Consider the following 17,946-nt stretch of genomic DNA (forward strand, 5'->3'; position numbering starts at 1 on the left):
TTCTGTATGGGGTTAAAACCTACATCCTCTTGAATTCTCTTTGTTGCTCCCTCAATCACTAATGCTCTCCCTTTAGCTTGAACTCTTCTTACTTGCTGAATCACTACAACTGTATAACTTGATCTGCCAAGGAAATACACTCCCCTCTTGTGTCTCTCTCCATCCCATCAACTTTCTCTTATAATCTCTTGCTAGAGCTTTAACAACCATGATTAAATCCTCTTCAACAAATAATATCATCTTAGAATCGATATGTGTGAGTCTCTAGAGAATTCTCGTTCAACCTTAATTAATTTCCATTAATTAATCATTTTTCCCAAGTTAGGCTTAAGCATTTTTTAATTATCGATCAATTAATTTAATTAAGGCATTTCACAAGCTTATCTCCTGAAATCTTTTATGGGTTTTGGAGATCTTTTGTTCCTTAGTTTCTTAGACACAAATTGAGATTAGAGCACTTTTTCATTGCTACCAAAAACTAACGCGGAGCTTCCTTGACCATACTGGCATTTTAACACTTGCAAGAGTGCGGAGCTTCACTTGAGTGCAAAGAAGTTGATTGTCCAGGAGTGTGAAGAAAACACATTTCTCTGTGCTCCCACACATTAAACTTTTCCACACCCAAATGATGTATATTCTATGACATATCATACTATATATTGACGATTTTGTCATTAGTTGTCGATGTTTATTGATTGTAAATTAATTTAATTAATAGTGTAAAAAGACAAGTTGACATTTGTATGATTTGATGTCCATGGTTACTTTTTTGTTTTCTTTATTCGAAAAATTAATTTAATTCTAATGTAACCATACATCAACAAAAAAATATTGCTATTTTTTTGTTTGGAAAATAAGTGATAATATACATACATTAACAAAAGGGATGTTTATTTGTGAAACAATGTAAAGGTTGCATAAGGCGACAACTCTAATCTATAACAAATGATTTCCAACTTAAAAGAGATAAGTGAGAGGCATAAATAATCAATATGCGGATATGATTTAATGGAGACAAAGACAGTAATGACATAAGAATTTTTTGCATAGTTGATAGGATAAAAGTTACAATCATTTCTCCTTGTGAATAGTAAAAGCTAGTTGTTTTAATTGACCCACAACTCGCAGTAGGTCGAGCCATTGGTTATAGTTAGAGGGAAGGTGGAAGTGTGTGCGAAGATGGATGTGCAGAGGAAGTTGCGTGGAGGAAGCATGTGCAAAGCAAGTGTGTGTAGAGGTGGTTGTGTGGAAGAAGTTGTGTAAAGGTGGCTTTCATTGTGCCAAGTGCGGAGGAAGCGTGTGCAGAGACATAAATGTGGGCGAAATGAAGACCCCACTGAAAGAAGCATGGCCTTAATCAATTTATTAGCAGTAGAGGCAGGGACTATGTTGCATTGCATCTATTATCCTTGTTTATTGAGGCAAGGAAGACAATAATTGAAGTCTTAATTTGTATTTTCTTAATAAATTTGTGTAATTATAACAACGAAAACATTAGAAGAGTTTTCACAGAGAGTGCATGTTCAAATTTTTTTTATGTTCCATGGATGGAACCATTAGTTATTTTTTTTAACTCTATAAGGATGGCCTCATTTGTTTAATCTTTACTGCTATGTGGATTGCATAATTTTTTCTTGATCTCCTTTGTGATACTCATTTTTTTTTTACTAGTGAAAAGAGATTATAACATTATAAAGAATTCAATTTTACCTACCTAAAAGAGTAGGCTTTGCATGATGTCAATCTAATGTTATAGATATAACTCCATTTGAAGTTATATGATAGGCTTAAATCCCCTATGTTTGTTAGAACATGTTTCCTCATCTAATAACCACATATAAAACTAGCAGAGAACCATGAATTGTCAGTTGTATACTCAGGGGCTTGTAAATCAGATTAAACAACCAAACAATTATATTAAATAAACATTCTGACATGCATCATTAAAAAGGCTAATCATTAGCCTACTTTACAGTAAATTGAATATTTTGTAACAACTAGCAACCTTTTGTGTCCTCTTTAAAAGTTACAATTCTTGTTCTCACAGAAAAGGTGTTGTTGCTATACATGTTACTCTAATTGGTTAAATTGGTTTAAGGTTTGTTACCACTCAGAATGGTGTTAAGGTTTGTTGGGCATAAAACCAAGGTGGTTGTTAGGAGGTTTCACTTTCTTAACTTGCATGCAAAGATATTTACAATGCATATTTTGATGAATTTGAAGTTAGTAAATACAAATCTTATTCTCAACAATGATTTTCAATTTAATATCTATTAGCAAAGTCGTTTGGTAGAGATTTTGCACTGAATTAACTACATCTATAAGCACTCTTCTTTATATCCTAGTCTAATGTCTTGGTGCCATATTTTTAAATCAACTTGGGAAGCTTGCTGGAGAGCTTAGGCTGTTGCCTTTATCAAAGCAAGTGCGCTTTGCCAAAACTACATTTTTTTCATATGTTATATTTAGCTTCATTTGAAAGGTCAGCCTAAGCAAATTGAAGTATATTGAAATTTCTATATGAAGCATGGAGATAGGGATAGTCTTTAACAACTTTTTAGTATTGTTTTTAGGTTTTATTTCATTTTCTTTCTACATGAAGAAACCTGACAATCTTATCCTTCCTATTTAGAATCTATTCTTCACATGATAATGAGCAAGTGATACCAACTAGGAAGGAAATCAAATGGGTTATTGTTTGCAACTTCAAAGTAGTGATTTGGATCTTTCACAACTAGTCGACTCTGAGCCAAATGACACCCTCCTCAATGTGGTTCTTGGTCATTCTCCATCTCCATAACTTACTAGAAATATAATGGCTTGATGTCGTCTTCTCCAATCACCTTCCAAGGTGTATATGTCCCTCATGGCATCCTCTTCCTCACCAAGACCCATGAGATTCTATGAACTTCTTCATGCCTACTAACATTCACCAAGAGCCTTCTATCATGTCATTTTTTCAAACCATGCTACCCTACATTTCGACCTATACTAATTGTTTTTATGCTCACATATTGCCACTTTTTGATAACAATCATAGGCCACCTATAGTCCACAATGTTTATCCTCCCTCTTATTGCCATATGTTCTCTCGTGTTGACATCAAAACAATCCTCATTTCATGAGCACCATCAAAGTCACTAACTAGGAAGCCCTTCACTACCTTTGAGGTAAATAGAATTGTTGGGAATTCATGTTGCCAAGATAATACTAATTATATGGTTAATGTGGTAATCAAATACTTAGTTCCCTCCATTTTTGACTTTGTTTATTTGCAATCCCAATATACAACTATCTTCAGTTTCCCAACTTATCTATTAATTACCTTAATTAATATGCTTTAATTATCCTCCATTATATATATATTAAAAAACCTTTTTTTATAAAATGACATTCCACATAATCTAACCTCTCGATATTTTAGACTTTTGAAGAAATACTCAACCATTCTATCCACCGATATCATATCTGAACACATTAGAAATCCTTTTATGTCAAATATTATCATATATATTAAAAAGGTAAAAAAAGAAGTGACATTGCATCTTGTACAAAGTTAATAATAATGTTACACCAAGACAATTATCCACAATCAATTACGTTAGTAGAAGGCCGATAATTAATATGATCACATGATAAAGACAATGGAGATTGAGGTAGTTTTGCCGTTAAATTTAGTGATTTGGAATGGAAAAAGTGTCGTTCGATACTTACGCGCGGACTCCCGGGCATCTCGGAGAAAGCGCAACTAAGACAATGGAGATTGAGGTAGTTTTGCCGTTAAATTTAGTGATTTGGAATGGAAAAAGTGTCGTTCGATACTTACGCGCGGACTCCCGGGCATCTCGGAGAAAGCGCAACTATAGTGTCAAGAAGGCCTGAATTTTTCGCGCAATGGCGGAGGCAGTGGAGATGGAGGTGGACAGTGTTTGCGAGAGTTCGAAGCCCGCGACGGTGGTTGATCTGCTCCGTCGGTTTCTCACGGTGCAAGAGAACAGAGCTGCAATTTACGCCAGATGGAAGAGGTATGTGCATGGTCCTCTGCACTTTTGTGTTTCCTGGATCATTTTTCCGAATTATACATGTTAGGCATTATAGTATACGTGTGTGTGTAATTTGGTTTCTTAGACAGTGGGTAACAGTTTCCATGCAAGGGGAATGACCGAGGATAAGGGTTGTGTATTAAGGCACCGTTTCACAGATTGCCATGGTAAAATAAGTTTCTGCAACCGGGTACTTCTGCTGAATGAAGATTAGAGCAACATTCAGCTTGAATTAGCTTTGCCCTGTAAGCAAAACGGTAAAATCTTTAGTCGAGACCATAAACAATGAAATTAGGGCGAAAGGAACGCTGGGCAATTTGGACCCATGACCTGCCGGCCGAGCTTACTTGGCATGAGTTGATTTCCGCGAAAATGTTGTGGGAAAATTTGCAGTTTACAGGAAATTTACTATTCTACTATTTTTTTTGATATGACTCTTTCAAGTATCACTTTCGCAAGCATGCCCTTCTGGAGTATTGCAATTGAATGTAACGGGCTTGCAACACTTCAAAGAACTTGGAAGAATCTCTTCGTCTGGCCCCAACCGCATGGAACTCTCTGCTTGCTTGCATGTGCAAAATGACATACAAAGACAAAACATGCCTCTAGATTAGAACCTCGGTGGGAGTATGGAACATTCCCACTTTACCATCAAACTAAGACCTCCTTGACATATTATTCTTTTACTGGCCTGTGCAATAGATGCTTCCTGTCAGCACAAGTGACACTGTCCAATACAGGATATTTCAATCAAAGCTACCCTTCATCTAACCAACTGTTATTGGGGTATCTATTTCATCAAAGTTACGTAAGACTTGCACTTGGACCCAGCTGCGTTCAGCCTCCTGCATATGCAGGTGTACTGCCCTATGAGGGGTGAACATCTACATGGGGTATTTGAGTTTTGGTGGGGAATAACAACACCCAATTAACCAAGCCTCCATAGACAACTATTCTAACTAATCTAACCATTGTTTTATTACAATTATGATTCAGTTATTCAATGTCATTAATCCTAAGTGATTAATTTTACCAAATTTGCATTGTTATTATTATTGGTGGGAAATAACAACATTCTCGCTTTACTAACTAACAAAGCCTCCAATCCCAACGGATTGAAAATTGACGCATTCGCTCTTCCAACCTAGTCTCTCTAGACAACTATTCTAACTAATCTAACTGATTTTATTACAATTAAGATTAAATCATTCAATGTTATTAATCTTCTTTTTTATATTAAAAATAAATCTCATTTATATTTCAAGCTCTTTGGGAGAGAGAATTCAGTACATATCATTGTTTTTCACGTAACCAGGAGCTTTATAACAGTCCAATTTGATTGTGTATTCGCAAGATATACATTCATGTCCCATCTTTCGTATGCCTCTTGCAAACTGATATCAACTTCTACTAACTATCGCTGATACAATCAATGCATACACAAGCACAAGCCAATTGCTCATTCACCATATCCAACATATATCGACGAAATTGACAAAAAAATATGAAGCAAAATCTAGCGCAGGAACTCCATTTTGGGCTTGGGCAGTCCTCTTCAACAATGGTTCCTTGAGTGCCCTTGGCACCTTCCATACACAAGCTCTTTAGCTTCATAAAGCTTTGTCTTCAAACTCGAGCTTGAGACGACTGTTTCTCTTCACTTTTTGTAGTACTCAATGAACCCAAGCAGAGGCTTTCTTGGTTTAGATCATCAGCAGAGGCTTTATTGGCTTTCTGTCTTTGCTTGTTCAGGGTTGAATAGAATTTCTCGAATGCTTCCTAAAGTCCATGTTGAATGATAAAATTGTTAAGCCACTCTTTATAATTGAAGAGATCTGGAAGTGGGTCCATTTCCTTATTTTTGTGGGTGTTGTCATTTATGCTTTGCAAGTTTCACCATGTCGGTGTTCAAAGATGTAGAGGATCTATAGACCTTTAGAAGTCTAGATTGCAAGTTGGAGAAAGCAAGTTGAATTTCTTCACATGAGCGGACAAGAATGACATAACAACACTATGGAGTAGGGTGGCAAATTCATTCCGCTACCCTATCTCATGATGGAAGTACAATAAACCCATCCCTTGCTTGCCCAACTGATTAGGGGGATGGACAATCATAGATGGGAGGTCCAGATTCTCATTGCTTCCTATTTATGATGTTTAATGTGATGTGAAGAGGAAATTTGAGGGGTTCCCCTTTTCTAAATTTTGGCTAGCCTTACTTTCCAATCTTCTTCCTCCTTCATGGGGTGGGGTTTAGTATGTTTGATTTTAGAGGTCTTTTGGACAATGGATACTACCTTATTATTGGATTGCCTAACATGCATGAGGAGTACTAGTCAAAGCAATTGACTGCTTGCCTAAATCCCATTCTTGTATATTAGATAAATCCCAAGCTAGGCTTTGAATCTTCCCATTCATCAAGTCAATGACAAGTTGAGAATCTCCTTTGAATTTAATTTTATTAAATATGAATTTGAGAGATTCAATGATCCCTAAGGATAAAGCTTCCACTTCTACTTGATTATTAGTTTGTATATTCAAGAAACTTAGAGAGCAGTGAAGAAATTACTATCATGATCCTTGAAGATGCCTCCAACCCCTCACCTTTTGATGTCCCATCAAAGTTGTGTTTCACCCATCCTAACAATTGATGGTAAATCTGCAAAAGGATTTTGAAATAGATCACCATAGTGATAAAGTAGTTGATTCATTGGTGAATCCTCTTGATTTTAATTCACGATAGTTGCTTGGAATGAGAAAAAATGAAAACATACTAGAGTGCCCCTTCTTAATCAATTTCTCTATTTTTTGTGCATCTTAACAAACAATGATATTCATCACAACAAAAAACAAGTCAAAGACACATAAATGAGCATAATATTCTTTGTGAAAAATCATTAAAACCATCCCATTGCCCCTTTTCAAAGCTTTCATGCAAAGAGGAAGAAGTTATGGCTTGGTTGGTCATTTTGAATAAATACTAGCTTGGTTGGTCATTTTGAATAAATACTAACTTTTTGTAGCATCAGATGGTGTTCTAGTCTTGACAGTTGTCATAGAGGGTAAGAAACACTAGGACTCCATAACTCAGAAAAGGTTTCAGAAAAATCCACCTAGAAATGCCTTAATTAAGTTATTTAATCATTACTTAAGTTTTTCCTAAGTCTAACTTAGGGAAAATGATTAATTAACAAGAATTAAATGAGGAAGGTGAGATCTCTCTAGAAACTCATACAGATTGACTAGGAAATAATCTCAACCATTGATTAAGTTTTAATCTTGGTCGTTAGAGTCCCACAATGAGATTATAAGAAGAAGTCGATGGGTTGATGGAGAAACGCACTTGAGATTGATTTCCTTGGGTAGTTCGATTTCTCCAGAGAGCAACAACAGTTGCCGGAAGAGTTCGAGCCAGAGAAGGGAAGCAAAGACAAAGAGGGGCAGGGATAGTGATCCAGAGGAAGATTTTCTAGTTTCAGAGAGTACATTGCAGAGAGACAGAGATAGCCATAGAGAGGCTATGCAAGGGTTGCGCAAAAGCCTCTAAGATGCAGTTCAATTTGCAGAATCGGGAAGTCATTTCAGAGTTCTGGAAGCAGGAAAATTTTGCAGAGGCCGGGAGAAACATTTCCACAGTAAGTAGCAAGCTGAAGAGGTAGCTCAGTGTGAGATCTAGGCAACACAGATTTGTGCCTGCGCAAAGGGTGACGCAGGGCAATTTGTGGAGGGGTTTTCAGAGGGCAGTGTTCAGTGCCAAATTGCTTGTGGGGTGAGGACAATTCCTCACTAGATTTTTGCCAATATTTTCTTTTTAGGATTGCTAGTTTTTGGCATATAGATTGTGCTCAGATTATTTCAGTGCTGCTTAGTAATAAAAACCCTTCGCTGTTGCACTTGTTTTCCCAAGTTGGGTTTTTTCTGGTGACATTTGGCCAAAAATAACTGTGTCAAATTTATTGTGTGTGTGCTAGGATTTCTCAGTTACTAGCTCTTTTATTTTCTGCAATATTTTTGAAGAATGCAATGTGATTATTTCGTTGTTGCCGTAACAATAAACTGTTAAATTAATTTACAATTAGAAGAAATAATTCTAGTTGTTGCAATAGGATTTCAGTAGTGAAATTTTCACATGGTAATAGAGCGATTTTAATAAGATGGGGAAGCTTAGAAGCAGAGGAAGAAATTCACCATTCAGTGGGAGTAGCAAGACAAATTTTTGGGGGCTGCGCAAAGCCTAAGCCAGGAAGTGCGAATTGCTAGACAATTTGATTTTGCAGTGCAATTTGACAGAAAAATTCGGCTTGCTAGTTCGAGTGATTGTAGTAGGCAGAGGGTAGCTGTAGCACATATTTTCGCTGGGCAAATTCCTTGGTTGGGTGCAGAAGGGTTTTGTAGCAGTTTGTAGTAGCAAAATTAGCGTTAGGTGGAAGAGAAAGTGCACATATAGAGGGAAATTTCTTTCAAAGGGTTTCTAGTTTAGAAACCCAATTTTCTAGTTGTAGTTGGTGGTAGCTACGAGCAGAGTTTCTCACTCCAAAAGGGAGTGCGAGTAGCAGATTCAACAGCCAAGCAGGGGGAAAGAGGGAGTTCCCAGTTTAGATTCGAGATGGCCACAACTAGGCTTAAAGATCAGGATAGGTTGGAGGGAGCCTCCATTTCATTCATTTAGAAGGCAAAGATGTTCTTCTTGGTAGAGTCTGAAGACCTATGCAAAAATGTGGTTGTAGTACCCACTGATGCAGATCAACTCCGAGAGTACAGGAAAGAGATGGCAAAGGCGAAGCAGATGATCTTGGATGGTTCAACTTATAACTTTTCTAAGTTGAGGTCAATGGCAAAAATTAGCTCGTCAATTTAACTAAAGATAAATTACTTTAGTTAACTTTCTTATCTTTAGCTTTCTTTATTTTAACTTAAGTACTAGTCATAACTTTAGCTTGCATTACATGTATATCTCATGCATGGCACATGTAACTCATCCGCATGCATGCAACTCCGCATCTAGCATGCAACCCCTTTGCACATTCCGCATGTCGCATGCAACCAACATGCAAACTCCATATATCGCATGCAACTCACATGCAAACTTCACATGTTGCCTGCAACTCACATGCATGCCTTGCATGTCACATGCAAGCTCCTAAAGAGGCAAAAAAAGGTCCTTCTAGTTAAGACACAAGGCTACAAGACCTTCCACAACTACAAAAATCAACACTCCCTCTTAGCGAGGAAGGTGTTCTGCACAACACCCAACTTATCCCTGAAGAATACAAACTTGCCCTTCATCAAGGCTTTGGTCAAGATGTCTGCTACCTACTCGTCTGTAGGAATGTATTGTAGCTTCACTATCCCCTTCTGCACATAATCACTAATGAAGTGGTACTTGATCTCAGTGTGCTTTGACTTGTCATGAAACACTTGATTCTTAGAGAGTTTGATGCAACTTCGATTATCACAGTAAATGATAGTTGGATCTAGCTCCTGATCAAAAAACCCAATAAGAAGTTTTTGAAGCCAGATCATCTTGCATGTATAGCCATACGTGTTGCCATATACTCGACCTTGCAGAACTCAGTGCAACTGCCTTCTGTTTCTTGCTGTACCAAGAGACTGCTCCTGATCCCAAGCTGAAACTGCACACTCTAAAGTGATTTTCCTGTCAGTTGTACTGCCTGCCCAATTCGCATTGGTGTACCCCTCAAGCTTCACTCTACTCTGCTGAACATATCTCAACCCATACTCAACTATGCCTCAGAGATATCTCAAAACATGCTTCACAGCTACCAGTGCACTCACTTAGGCTTTACCATAAACTCACTGAGTGAGTTAATTGTGAAACAAATATCTATCTAATGTTAACCATATACTAAGAGATCCTATCAATTGTTTGTACAAATTTGGGTCCACTGCCGTTGATCTAGAAACATCAATCTTCTTCTAGTTGGTCATAAGTGGTGTGGACATGGGCTTACATTCCATCTTTAATTGCTTTAAGATTGCACTGTGTATTGTTGAAAATAGTAGTGAGAAATTGATTCCTTGATTTGTGCCTTAATTCAAGGAGTCAAATTCGAGTTCCTTCTTGTGCATGACTCGAGTTCCTAAAAATTAGGAGATTCCCTATAAATTAGGACGAGTTCCTATAATTTAGGAATCAGTCCCTAAAAATTAGGATGAGTTAGGATGCAGTTAACTGATGTGTTGAAATTGAAAGTCAAGTTCTTGATTTTCTAGTGTGAGTTGATTGAGGAAAAACACAAGTGATTGAGTTTCAAGTGGTTGACTTGAAATAGGATGAGTTGCATGAGCAATTAACTCATGCTAACTCAATTAATCACAAAATCATTCCTTAATTAGAAAACTCACTAATTTTAACCATTCGAATTGCCTTTAAAAGGAGGAACGAAGGCACAAGTTTAATCATTGTTTTGGTGAGCATGAGTTGGTGAGACCAAGCAATAGGAAACATGAGTTTGTGCGTGGAGCTTGTGAGAGGAAGAGTGTGCAAGAGAAGCTTGTGCACAGGTTGGTAGAGGGCAACAAAGATCAATAGTCTTGCAAGGGTTTCAAGCTTAGATCAAGCAGAGGATTTTCCTAGTTGGGTTCCCTAGACAATTCTGTGTTTTTGAATTGTGTGACTGTGCTTTTATTTCTGTTCCTATTTTACTGCATCTAGTAGAGAAATTTTGTGTTTATGTGAGAATAAATTTTATTTCAGATTGCTCATATTAGCAGATCAAAATTTCGTGGATTTTCTACATGGTATCAGAGCCTAGATCAGAATAAAGATAACACATCCAAAGTGCAAAACACATCAAGGAAGATTTCTGAAGTGGCCGTAGACTTGAAGGACATCAACGAAGTTGGAAAGGAGCAAGATTGGTTACTTTTCTAGACTGTTTGGAGGGCTGAGTTCCCTAGGTAGGAGGTTGAGTATTTGAGGTAAGATCTCGGCATGTTTGGAGCACATCTAAGTTGCATTATACTTCTGGTCTAGGCCGTAGACCTTTCTGAGGTGACAACATGTTCGAATCTCTGTTTTAAAGGAGGCTGAGAGGCCTAGGAGGCAGTTCAACCCAGGTTGCATACACAAGAAGGAAAAGCAAGTAGTTTAGGCATGTTTTGGAGGGTAAACACAAAAGTAGCAATAGTGAGTTAAGGCTGACGTGTGCCCTAACTAGGTTTGTCAGAGCTCAGAAAAAGTGCATAGTTGCCAAGGACAAAGGGAGCAAAAATAAGGTATGTGTGTCTCCTTTTGTTGATGTTGTTCTGCTAGTGGATAGAGTCTAGTTTGGACAGTTTTGGTGGTATCTTAAGAACAGGTGGAGGGCTGTTAGGAGGTGCCCAATTGTGGCCAGAGAGCAAATTGTGTGAAGGACAACAAGAGTGCTAGCAGTGGTAGAAATATTCAAGCAAAAAAGATTGTAGACTTTGACGGACTAAAGGAGTAGTGAGGTGGGTAGCCTCTAAAGCCCTAAGTACAATCTTTTGTGAAGGATTACATGCTGTTAGTGGGCAGGTTTTAGAGAGCTCTCAGGGGAAGCGGGATGGCTTACCAAGGGTTGAGAGCATATCACTGTCTAGAGGGAGCATCAAACTTCATAGCTTGGAAAGGGAGGATTATGATAGTGTTGGAAGATAATGGTGTGGGAGAATTTGTGAAGCAGGCTATCCCACTAGCACGAGATGCCCAACAATTGGCCCAGCATAATCAAAATGATATCAAGGCAAGGAGGATCATTCTAGAAGGGGTCAAAGATCATATAATTTCTCATATCCATGAGAATAAGACAATGTTTGAGATGTACGATACAATCCTGAAGTTGTATCAGAATACTGGTGATACCAGTAAGCTTGCTCTTAAGGAGAACTTGAGGAGTATTTGGATGAGCAAGGATGAGCTCATCGTCCCATATTTGACAAGGTTCACTCAAGTACGAGATGAACTAGGTGGGGTGGGCGTGGTTGTATTTGATCACGATCTTGTGAGTTTTGCCTTACTTGGACTTCACTAGCTGTGGAAGGGTTCCAGGATGTTGTTAGTAAGGCAAAGAACTTCGCAAATTGGGAAAGATTTTGGACTGGTTGCATACAGGAAGAGATCCAAAGAGGAACCATAGAAGGGAGACCAATTATGACAGAGGACGAGGAGAACTGTGCCCTAGCAGGCAAGAGTAGCAAGGCCAAGGGCAAGAAGGGCCAAGGAGAGGTCGAGTCCAGTCAGAAGGGCAAGAAGAAGGATCTAAGCAAGATCAAGTGCTTTCATTGCCATGAGTTTGGGCACTATGCTTCTAAGTGTCCTAATCGGAAGGAGTCCAGTAAGGATCATGTTGCTGCATCAACGGAGGTAGATGCATTTTTTTGCCCAGTTCGAGAAAGATTTCTCATTGATTGCTTGCATGGCAAGCTCAACAGATAGCAGTATATGGTATATTGATTCAAGAGCATCCTTCCACATGACTAGGAACAAGAAGAGTTTCAGCCACCTGAAGGAGAAGGACATGCAGTTTCAGATTGAGCTAGGAGATGATGGTCAATATGCAGCTAGAGGAGTTGGTACTGTCAACTTTCAGAGGGAGTCAGGTAATCCTCTTCATCTCAGAGATGTTCTCTATGTTCCAGGATTGAGGCAGAATCTTGTTTTGGTAGCCGCTCTCGAGGACAACGGATATGATAACATCTTCAACAGAGGCAAGGCATACTTCTAGCACTTAGCTTCTAGATGTAAGAAGTAGATAGGTGTGAGGGTGAAGAATCTCTACAAGTTACAGGTAGAGACAAGTGTGGCCTTGAGCAACAAGGCAGGTAGTCTTGAAAAATGTGTAACTAGGTTCAGTCTTCATAAATATGAAATGTACTTTTGATTCTTGTATATTGTAAAATGAAAGAAAATTATTATTATTATTTTTGGAGCATGGGTTTCAAGCTCAAGGTCTTTTATTTTACAGGTCAAGCACCCATTAAGTGCTTCTAGGGTTTTTCCTAGGTCAGGAAGTCAAAAGAGTCATTGTCATAAGTTTAAGACCCCATCGGGCATATTGTAACTTGTAAAGAAAATTATTTTTGTCATTAAAAGTGTCAAAATACTCTTCAAGTCCAAGTCGGCCTGGTAGCTAGGAAGTCAACATATTTAAGGAGCCACGTCCACCTTGAAGAGCCTATATAAAGGAGGGAACTTGACCTCCTTGAGACACATTCATCACTCACTCATTCAAGCGAAGGAGAAGAGCAAGAAGGCAAGCGAAGAAGGAAGAGGACGAAGAAAGATTGTTTTTGGGCTAATTCTCTCTCACACGTGTGAAGAAGAGAAGCTAGGGTTTACAGCTTCAAGGTTGAAATTCTCTATCTGCTAGAATAGGATCAAATATGTTAGAAGAATTGTCTACTCGGTCTCCTACTAGCCCTAGACAAGGAAGCAAGACAAGCAAAGTTGTTGGGAGGCTAATTTCTCTCACACGTGTGGATGCAGTTGTAGTTGTAGGGGCCATAAATTTCAGACCTGCAGTAGAGGTTGAAATTCTGAAGCTAGGGGTCGAAGTTGTGTTGCTAGAAGAGATTTGACTGGGTTTGACTTGGATAAGGGAAGCACATCATTTAGAAAAGGTTGGACTTGGTCTTGGAGGGTATCGGTCTTGGTTTAGAGGTCCTGGAATTTGTCAATTGAAGAATCTATTAGAAGAGGATTTTGCAGGTGTTCCTCTCAAGTGGAGAGGTTTTAGCCCTGGCTTGCAACCTACATTTTGTGTTCTTGTGTACCATTGTTCTTCTTGTTTTGGTAGCTGTTTGATGATATCCAAACATAATAATAAATGAAGAAGCTAATAAGTAAGAAAAGGTAAAAAGACATCACAAGCAGTTATCATAAAAGAAAAGAGAAATCATCTTAACCATTGCCATTATAGATTTCTCAACATGGTATCAGAGCTAAGGTTGGCAAAGGGCATTATGAAGATCTCTACTACATTGAAGAAGTTTCTAAAGAAGTGTTCAAAGGTGGCAAGTCATCTCAAGAAAGGCATCAAAGAAGTATGGAATCTCCTATTTACCCCAAAGAAGGAAGTGACCAAGACAAAGGACAAAGGACTCTTCTCAACACTCACTGGCACATTTCAAGATGAGAGCATTTGGGTGATCGATAGTGGAGCATCAAGACACATGACCGGTCATCACAAGCAACTAAAAACATTATCAAAAGGAAAGTCTTCTTACTCCGTAGAGCTTGGTGATAATAAGAGCTATCCTGTGAGAGGAATTGGATCAACCTCAATAGAGCTGGAGAATGGAGGCAATATTCATCTCAACAACATCCTATTTGTTCCAGGTTTGCATAAGAACTTACTCTCCATTTCAAGTCTAGAAGATAAAGGTGATAGAGTGGCTTTCATTGATGGAAAAGTTGTAGTATGGGGTAAAAACTCAAGCATAGAAAATGCTAGAGTGATTGGGATTCGTGAAGGAAGACTATACAGGTTGTTGTCTCCTCTTGCTCAAGCTTTAGTTCACATTGAAATCAACCCATGTGAACTTTGGCATAGAAGATTCGATCATCTCCATTTCAAAATCCTTCCAACTCTAAATTCAATAGTAGATGGAATCCTTGAACTGAAAGAAGATCATGAAGGAGTATGCAAGGGATGTGCATTGGGTAAGAACACCAAGAGACCATTTGGAAGCAATGCTTCACGGCCAAAGAAATCTTGGATCTTATTCATCCGATGTTTGTGGTCCTATGACTCCTAAATCACTATGAGGTCATCTATATTATGTCACATTTATAGATGACCATTCAAGGAAATCTTGGGTTTACCTAATGAAATCCAAGGCTGAAGTGTTTACCAAATTCAAGAATTCAAAGCTGAAGTAGAGAACCTTACAAAAAGAAGAGTCAAGATATTAAGATCCGATAATGGAGGAGAATACACATCTAAAGAAATCATAGCTTTTTGTAAGGAGATTGGGATTAAGAGGGAGCTAATAGTTCCATATAATCCCTAACAAAATGGAGTTGTAGAATGAAAGAATCGACCCATTGAAGAAAGTGTAAAAGCAATGCTACATGATCAAGATTTACCAAAATTTCTGTGTGGTGAAGCTACAAAGACAACTGTATACATACAAAATCGAAGTCCCCATAGGTCACTAGATAACAATGTTGGGTTGTGTTATATTCTTTCCACGTAGTTAACAGGGGGTTTGAGGTGTACCCGTAACCCCACTTTATGGGGTCCGGGGCAGCGCCCAAGAAAATTTTGGTTTTGGACCCTATGTTAGGTTGGGCGGACCCACCTATGGTTTTGTGCATGATTTTCGCACATGTTTTTGGACGCGATGGTTTTCGGTCCATGGTTTTGGACGTGATGGTTTTCGGTCCATGGTATTGGATGCTTCGGTATGTATAAATATGTATTGTAACATTGAAAGGAACATAATGAAAAATCAAGCTGGTAGTCTCGGTTTTGGGATCCAGGGGAAAATATCTGTGTATATGTGTTTTATGTGTTATACTCTCGCATTGTTTATTTTATGTGTTTTAGAATTCGTATGCAGGTAATTTCTGTACGGGGTTAAAACCTACAAACAAGACTCCCAAAGAAGTGTTCATTGGAAAGAAACCAACCGTAGATCATCTCTGAATTTTTGGTTGTCTTGTCTATATTCATATACCTAAGGACAAAAGGAAGAAGTTGGATCCATCTGGCATGAAGGGAATGTTTGTGGGCTATAGTAACTCTTCTAAGGCCTATAGGATCTACATAAAGGAAGGACACTGAATAGAAGTCAGTCGAGATGTGATATTTGACGAAAGTATTGCATTCAAGAAATCAAAGGATCTCCCTATGGACTCTGATGATGAAGAACTTCCGATATTTGAAGAAGAAGTTACTAGGGAAGAAGAATCAAATCATGAAGATGAAGGTCCCTGTGAACCTATACAACCTACAGTAATCCCCGAAACTAGAAAAAGACCTAACTAGTTGAAGTCTACACTTCTAGATGCAAAAGGTCATGGAGCAACTCAAGGTACATTCAGGGAAAGCAAGAAACCCAAACGATATTCTGGGTATGCAGCCTACATGACAAAACTAATAGAAGCAGAGCCATCCACTTTTGAAGAAGCTGTCAATCACCAAGAATGGAAGGATGCCATGAATGAAGAATATCAATCTATAATGAAGAATGGAGTTTGGGAGATTGTACCTAGGCCTGAAGACAAATTTGTGGTAACTTCCAAATGGATCTACAAGATCAAACATGCAGCAGATGGAAGCATTGATAAATATAAGGCAAGATTTGTGGCTAGGGGCTTCTCTCAATAGGAAGGCATCGACTATGAAGAGACATTTGCTCCAAAAACAAGGTATACAACTATTTGTTCATTGGTCTCTTTGGTAGCATCGATGGGATGGAACATCCACCAAATGGATGTCAAGATTGCATTCCTGAATGACACAATTGATGAGGAAGTCTATATAGAACAACCCTTGGGATTTGAAGTTAAAGACAAAAAGGCATATGTCTGCAGATTGAAGAAGGCATTATATGGCCTCAAGCAAGCACCAAGGGCATGGTATGCTAGGATGGATGCATACCTTTAGAGATTAGGCTTCACAAAGAGTTTTGCTGATTCGAACCTTTATATTAAGGTTATGAAGGGAGAGCTGGTAATCATTCTTCTGTATGTGGATGATCTTCTCTTGACAGGTGTGGAAGGTTGAATTGAAGAATGTAAGAAGCAACTAGCAACATAATTTGACATGAAGGATCTAGGGTTGATGCACTACTATTTGGGACTGGAAGTCTGGCAAGGACCTGATGAAATCTATCTAGGTCAAGGAAAGTATGTGATCAAGATGTTGAAGAAGTTTGACATGATGGATTGCAAACCAATGACAACCCCGATGATCACAAACTTAAAAAGACTAAGGAGTTCCAAATCAAGCCATGTGGATCCTTCCAAGTATAGACAATTGATTGGCTCACTAATGTACTTGGTGAACACTCGACCAAACATATGTTTTGCAGTAAATATTCTCAGTCAATTCCAAGTGGAGCCGAGGCATGATCATTGGATAGCAGCAAAACATATACTGAGATATCTGCAAGGAACCATCCACTATTGTCTGAAATATGATAGAAGGAATGATGTCCACTTGATTGGATATACAAATTCCGACTGGGGAGGCAGTGAGCAGGATGGAAGGAGCACTATCAGAGGATGCTTTAGTTTGGGATCCTCCACGATCTCATGGATGAGCAGTAAGCAAGAAAAAATTGCTTAGAGTAGTGCTAAGGCTGAGTATATTGCAGCTTGTGAAGTAAGCAAAGAAGCTATCTGGTTAAGGAAGCTACTATCCGACCTATTTGAAACAAGGTTACTTGGGAGCGGGAGCGAATGTGACATTTTCAGAAGCTCCCAGTTTGGGAGTGATTTTATATATATATATATATATATATATTTTATTTTAAAGCATATATGTCAACAAAAGCATGTAGAATGATGAATTAGATATAAAAAGCATATAAAACATAGATTGAACCATATAACAACAATCATCTAGAAGTTATAATCTTCATCAACTACATCCACAAGTTAGTAGCATAGTAACATACAACACATTAAGTCTCATGATTCATCAATCTTAAAGTTTCAAGCTTTCAAAATTCAATATATAACATTTATCATTATTGATCACCAAAGTTGTACTTGTAAGCTAAGTGTAACCATTACAAGAAGTAATATCTAACATGAGATGAAATGAAACAACTTTCAACTTTCACGAAGCATTATCTTCATAATTCATTACCAATGAGTTATAATTGCCAACTTCAAACATCAAACTTAAATTGTCATATATTGTTTACAACAAATATCATAATAAATATGAAAGAGTCAAAAGTTATA

At 38.1% G+C, this 17,946-nt stretch overlaps 1 protein-coding gene across 1 annotated transcript in view; it reads left to right on the forward strand.

Moving 5' to 3' along the window:
* The first annotated feature begins 3,778 nt into the window (after nt 1–3,778).
* LOC149167045 (uncharacterized) overlaps nt 3,779–17,946 on the forward strand; it is a 208,011-nt gene continuing 193,843 nt past the window's right edge. The window contains exon 1 of the mRNA XM_089431446.1: nt 3,779–4,025. Within this exon, the coding sequence (XP_089287572.1) occupies nt 3,895–4,025 (131 nt within the window). The 5' untranslated portion in view covers nt 3,779–3,894. The remainder of the gene's footprint in view (nt 4,026–17,946) is intronic.

Source organism: Pinus tabuliformis, chromosome 5_1 (genome assembly GCF_031772625.1).
Source record: "Pinus tabuliformis cultivar Carrire ecotype Pingquan chromosome 5_1, CPIR1, whole genome shotgun sequence".
Classification (NCBI taxonomy): Eukaryota; Viridiplantae; Streptophyta; class Pinopsida; order Pinales; family Pinaceae; genus Pinus; species Pinus tabuliformis.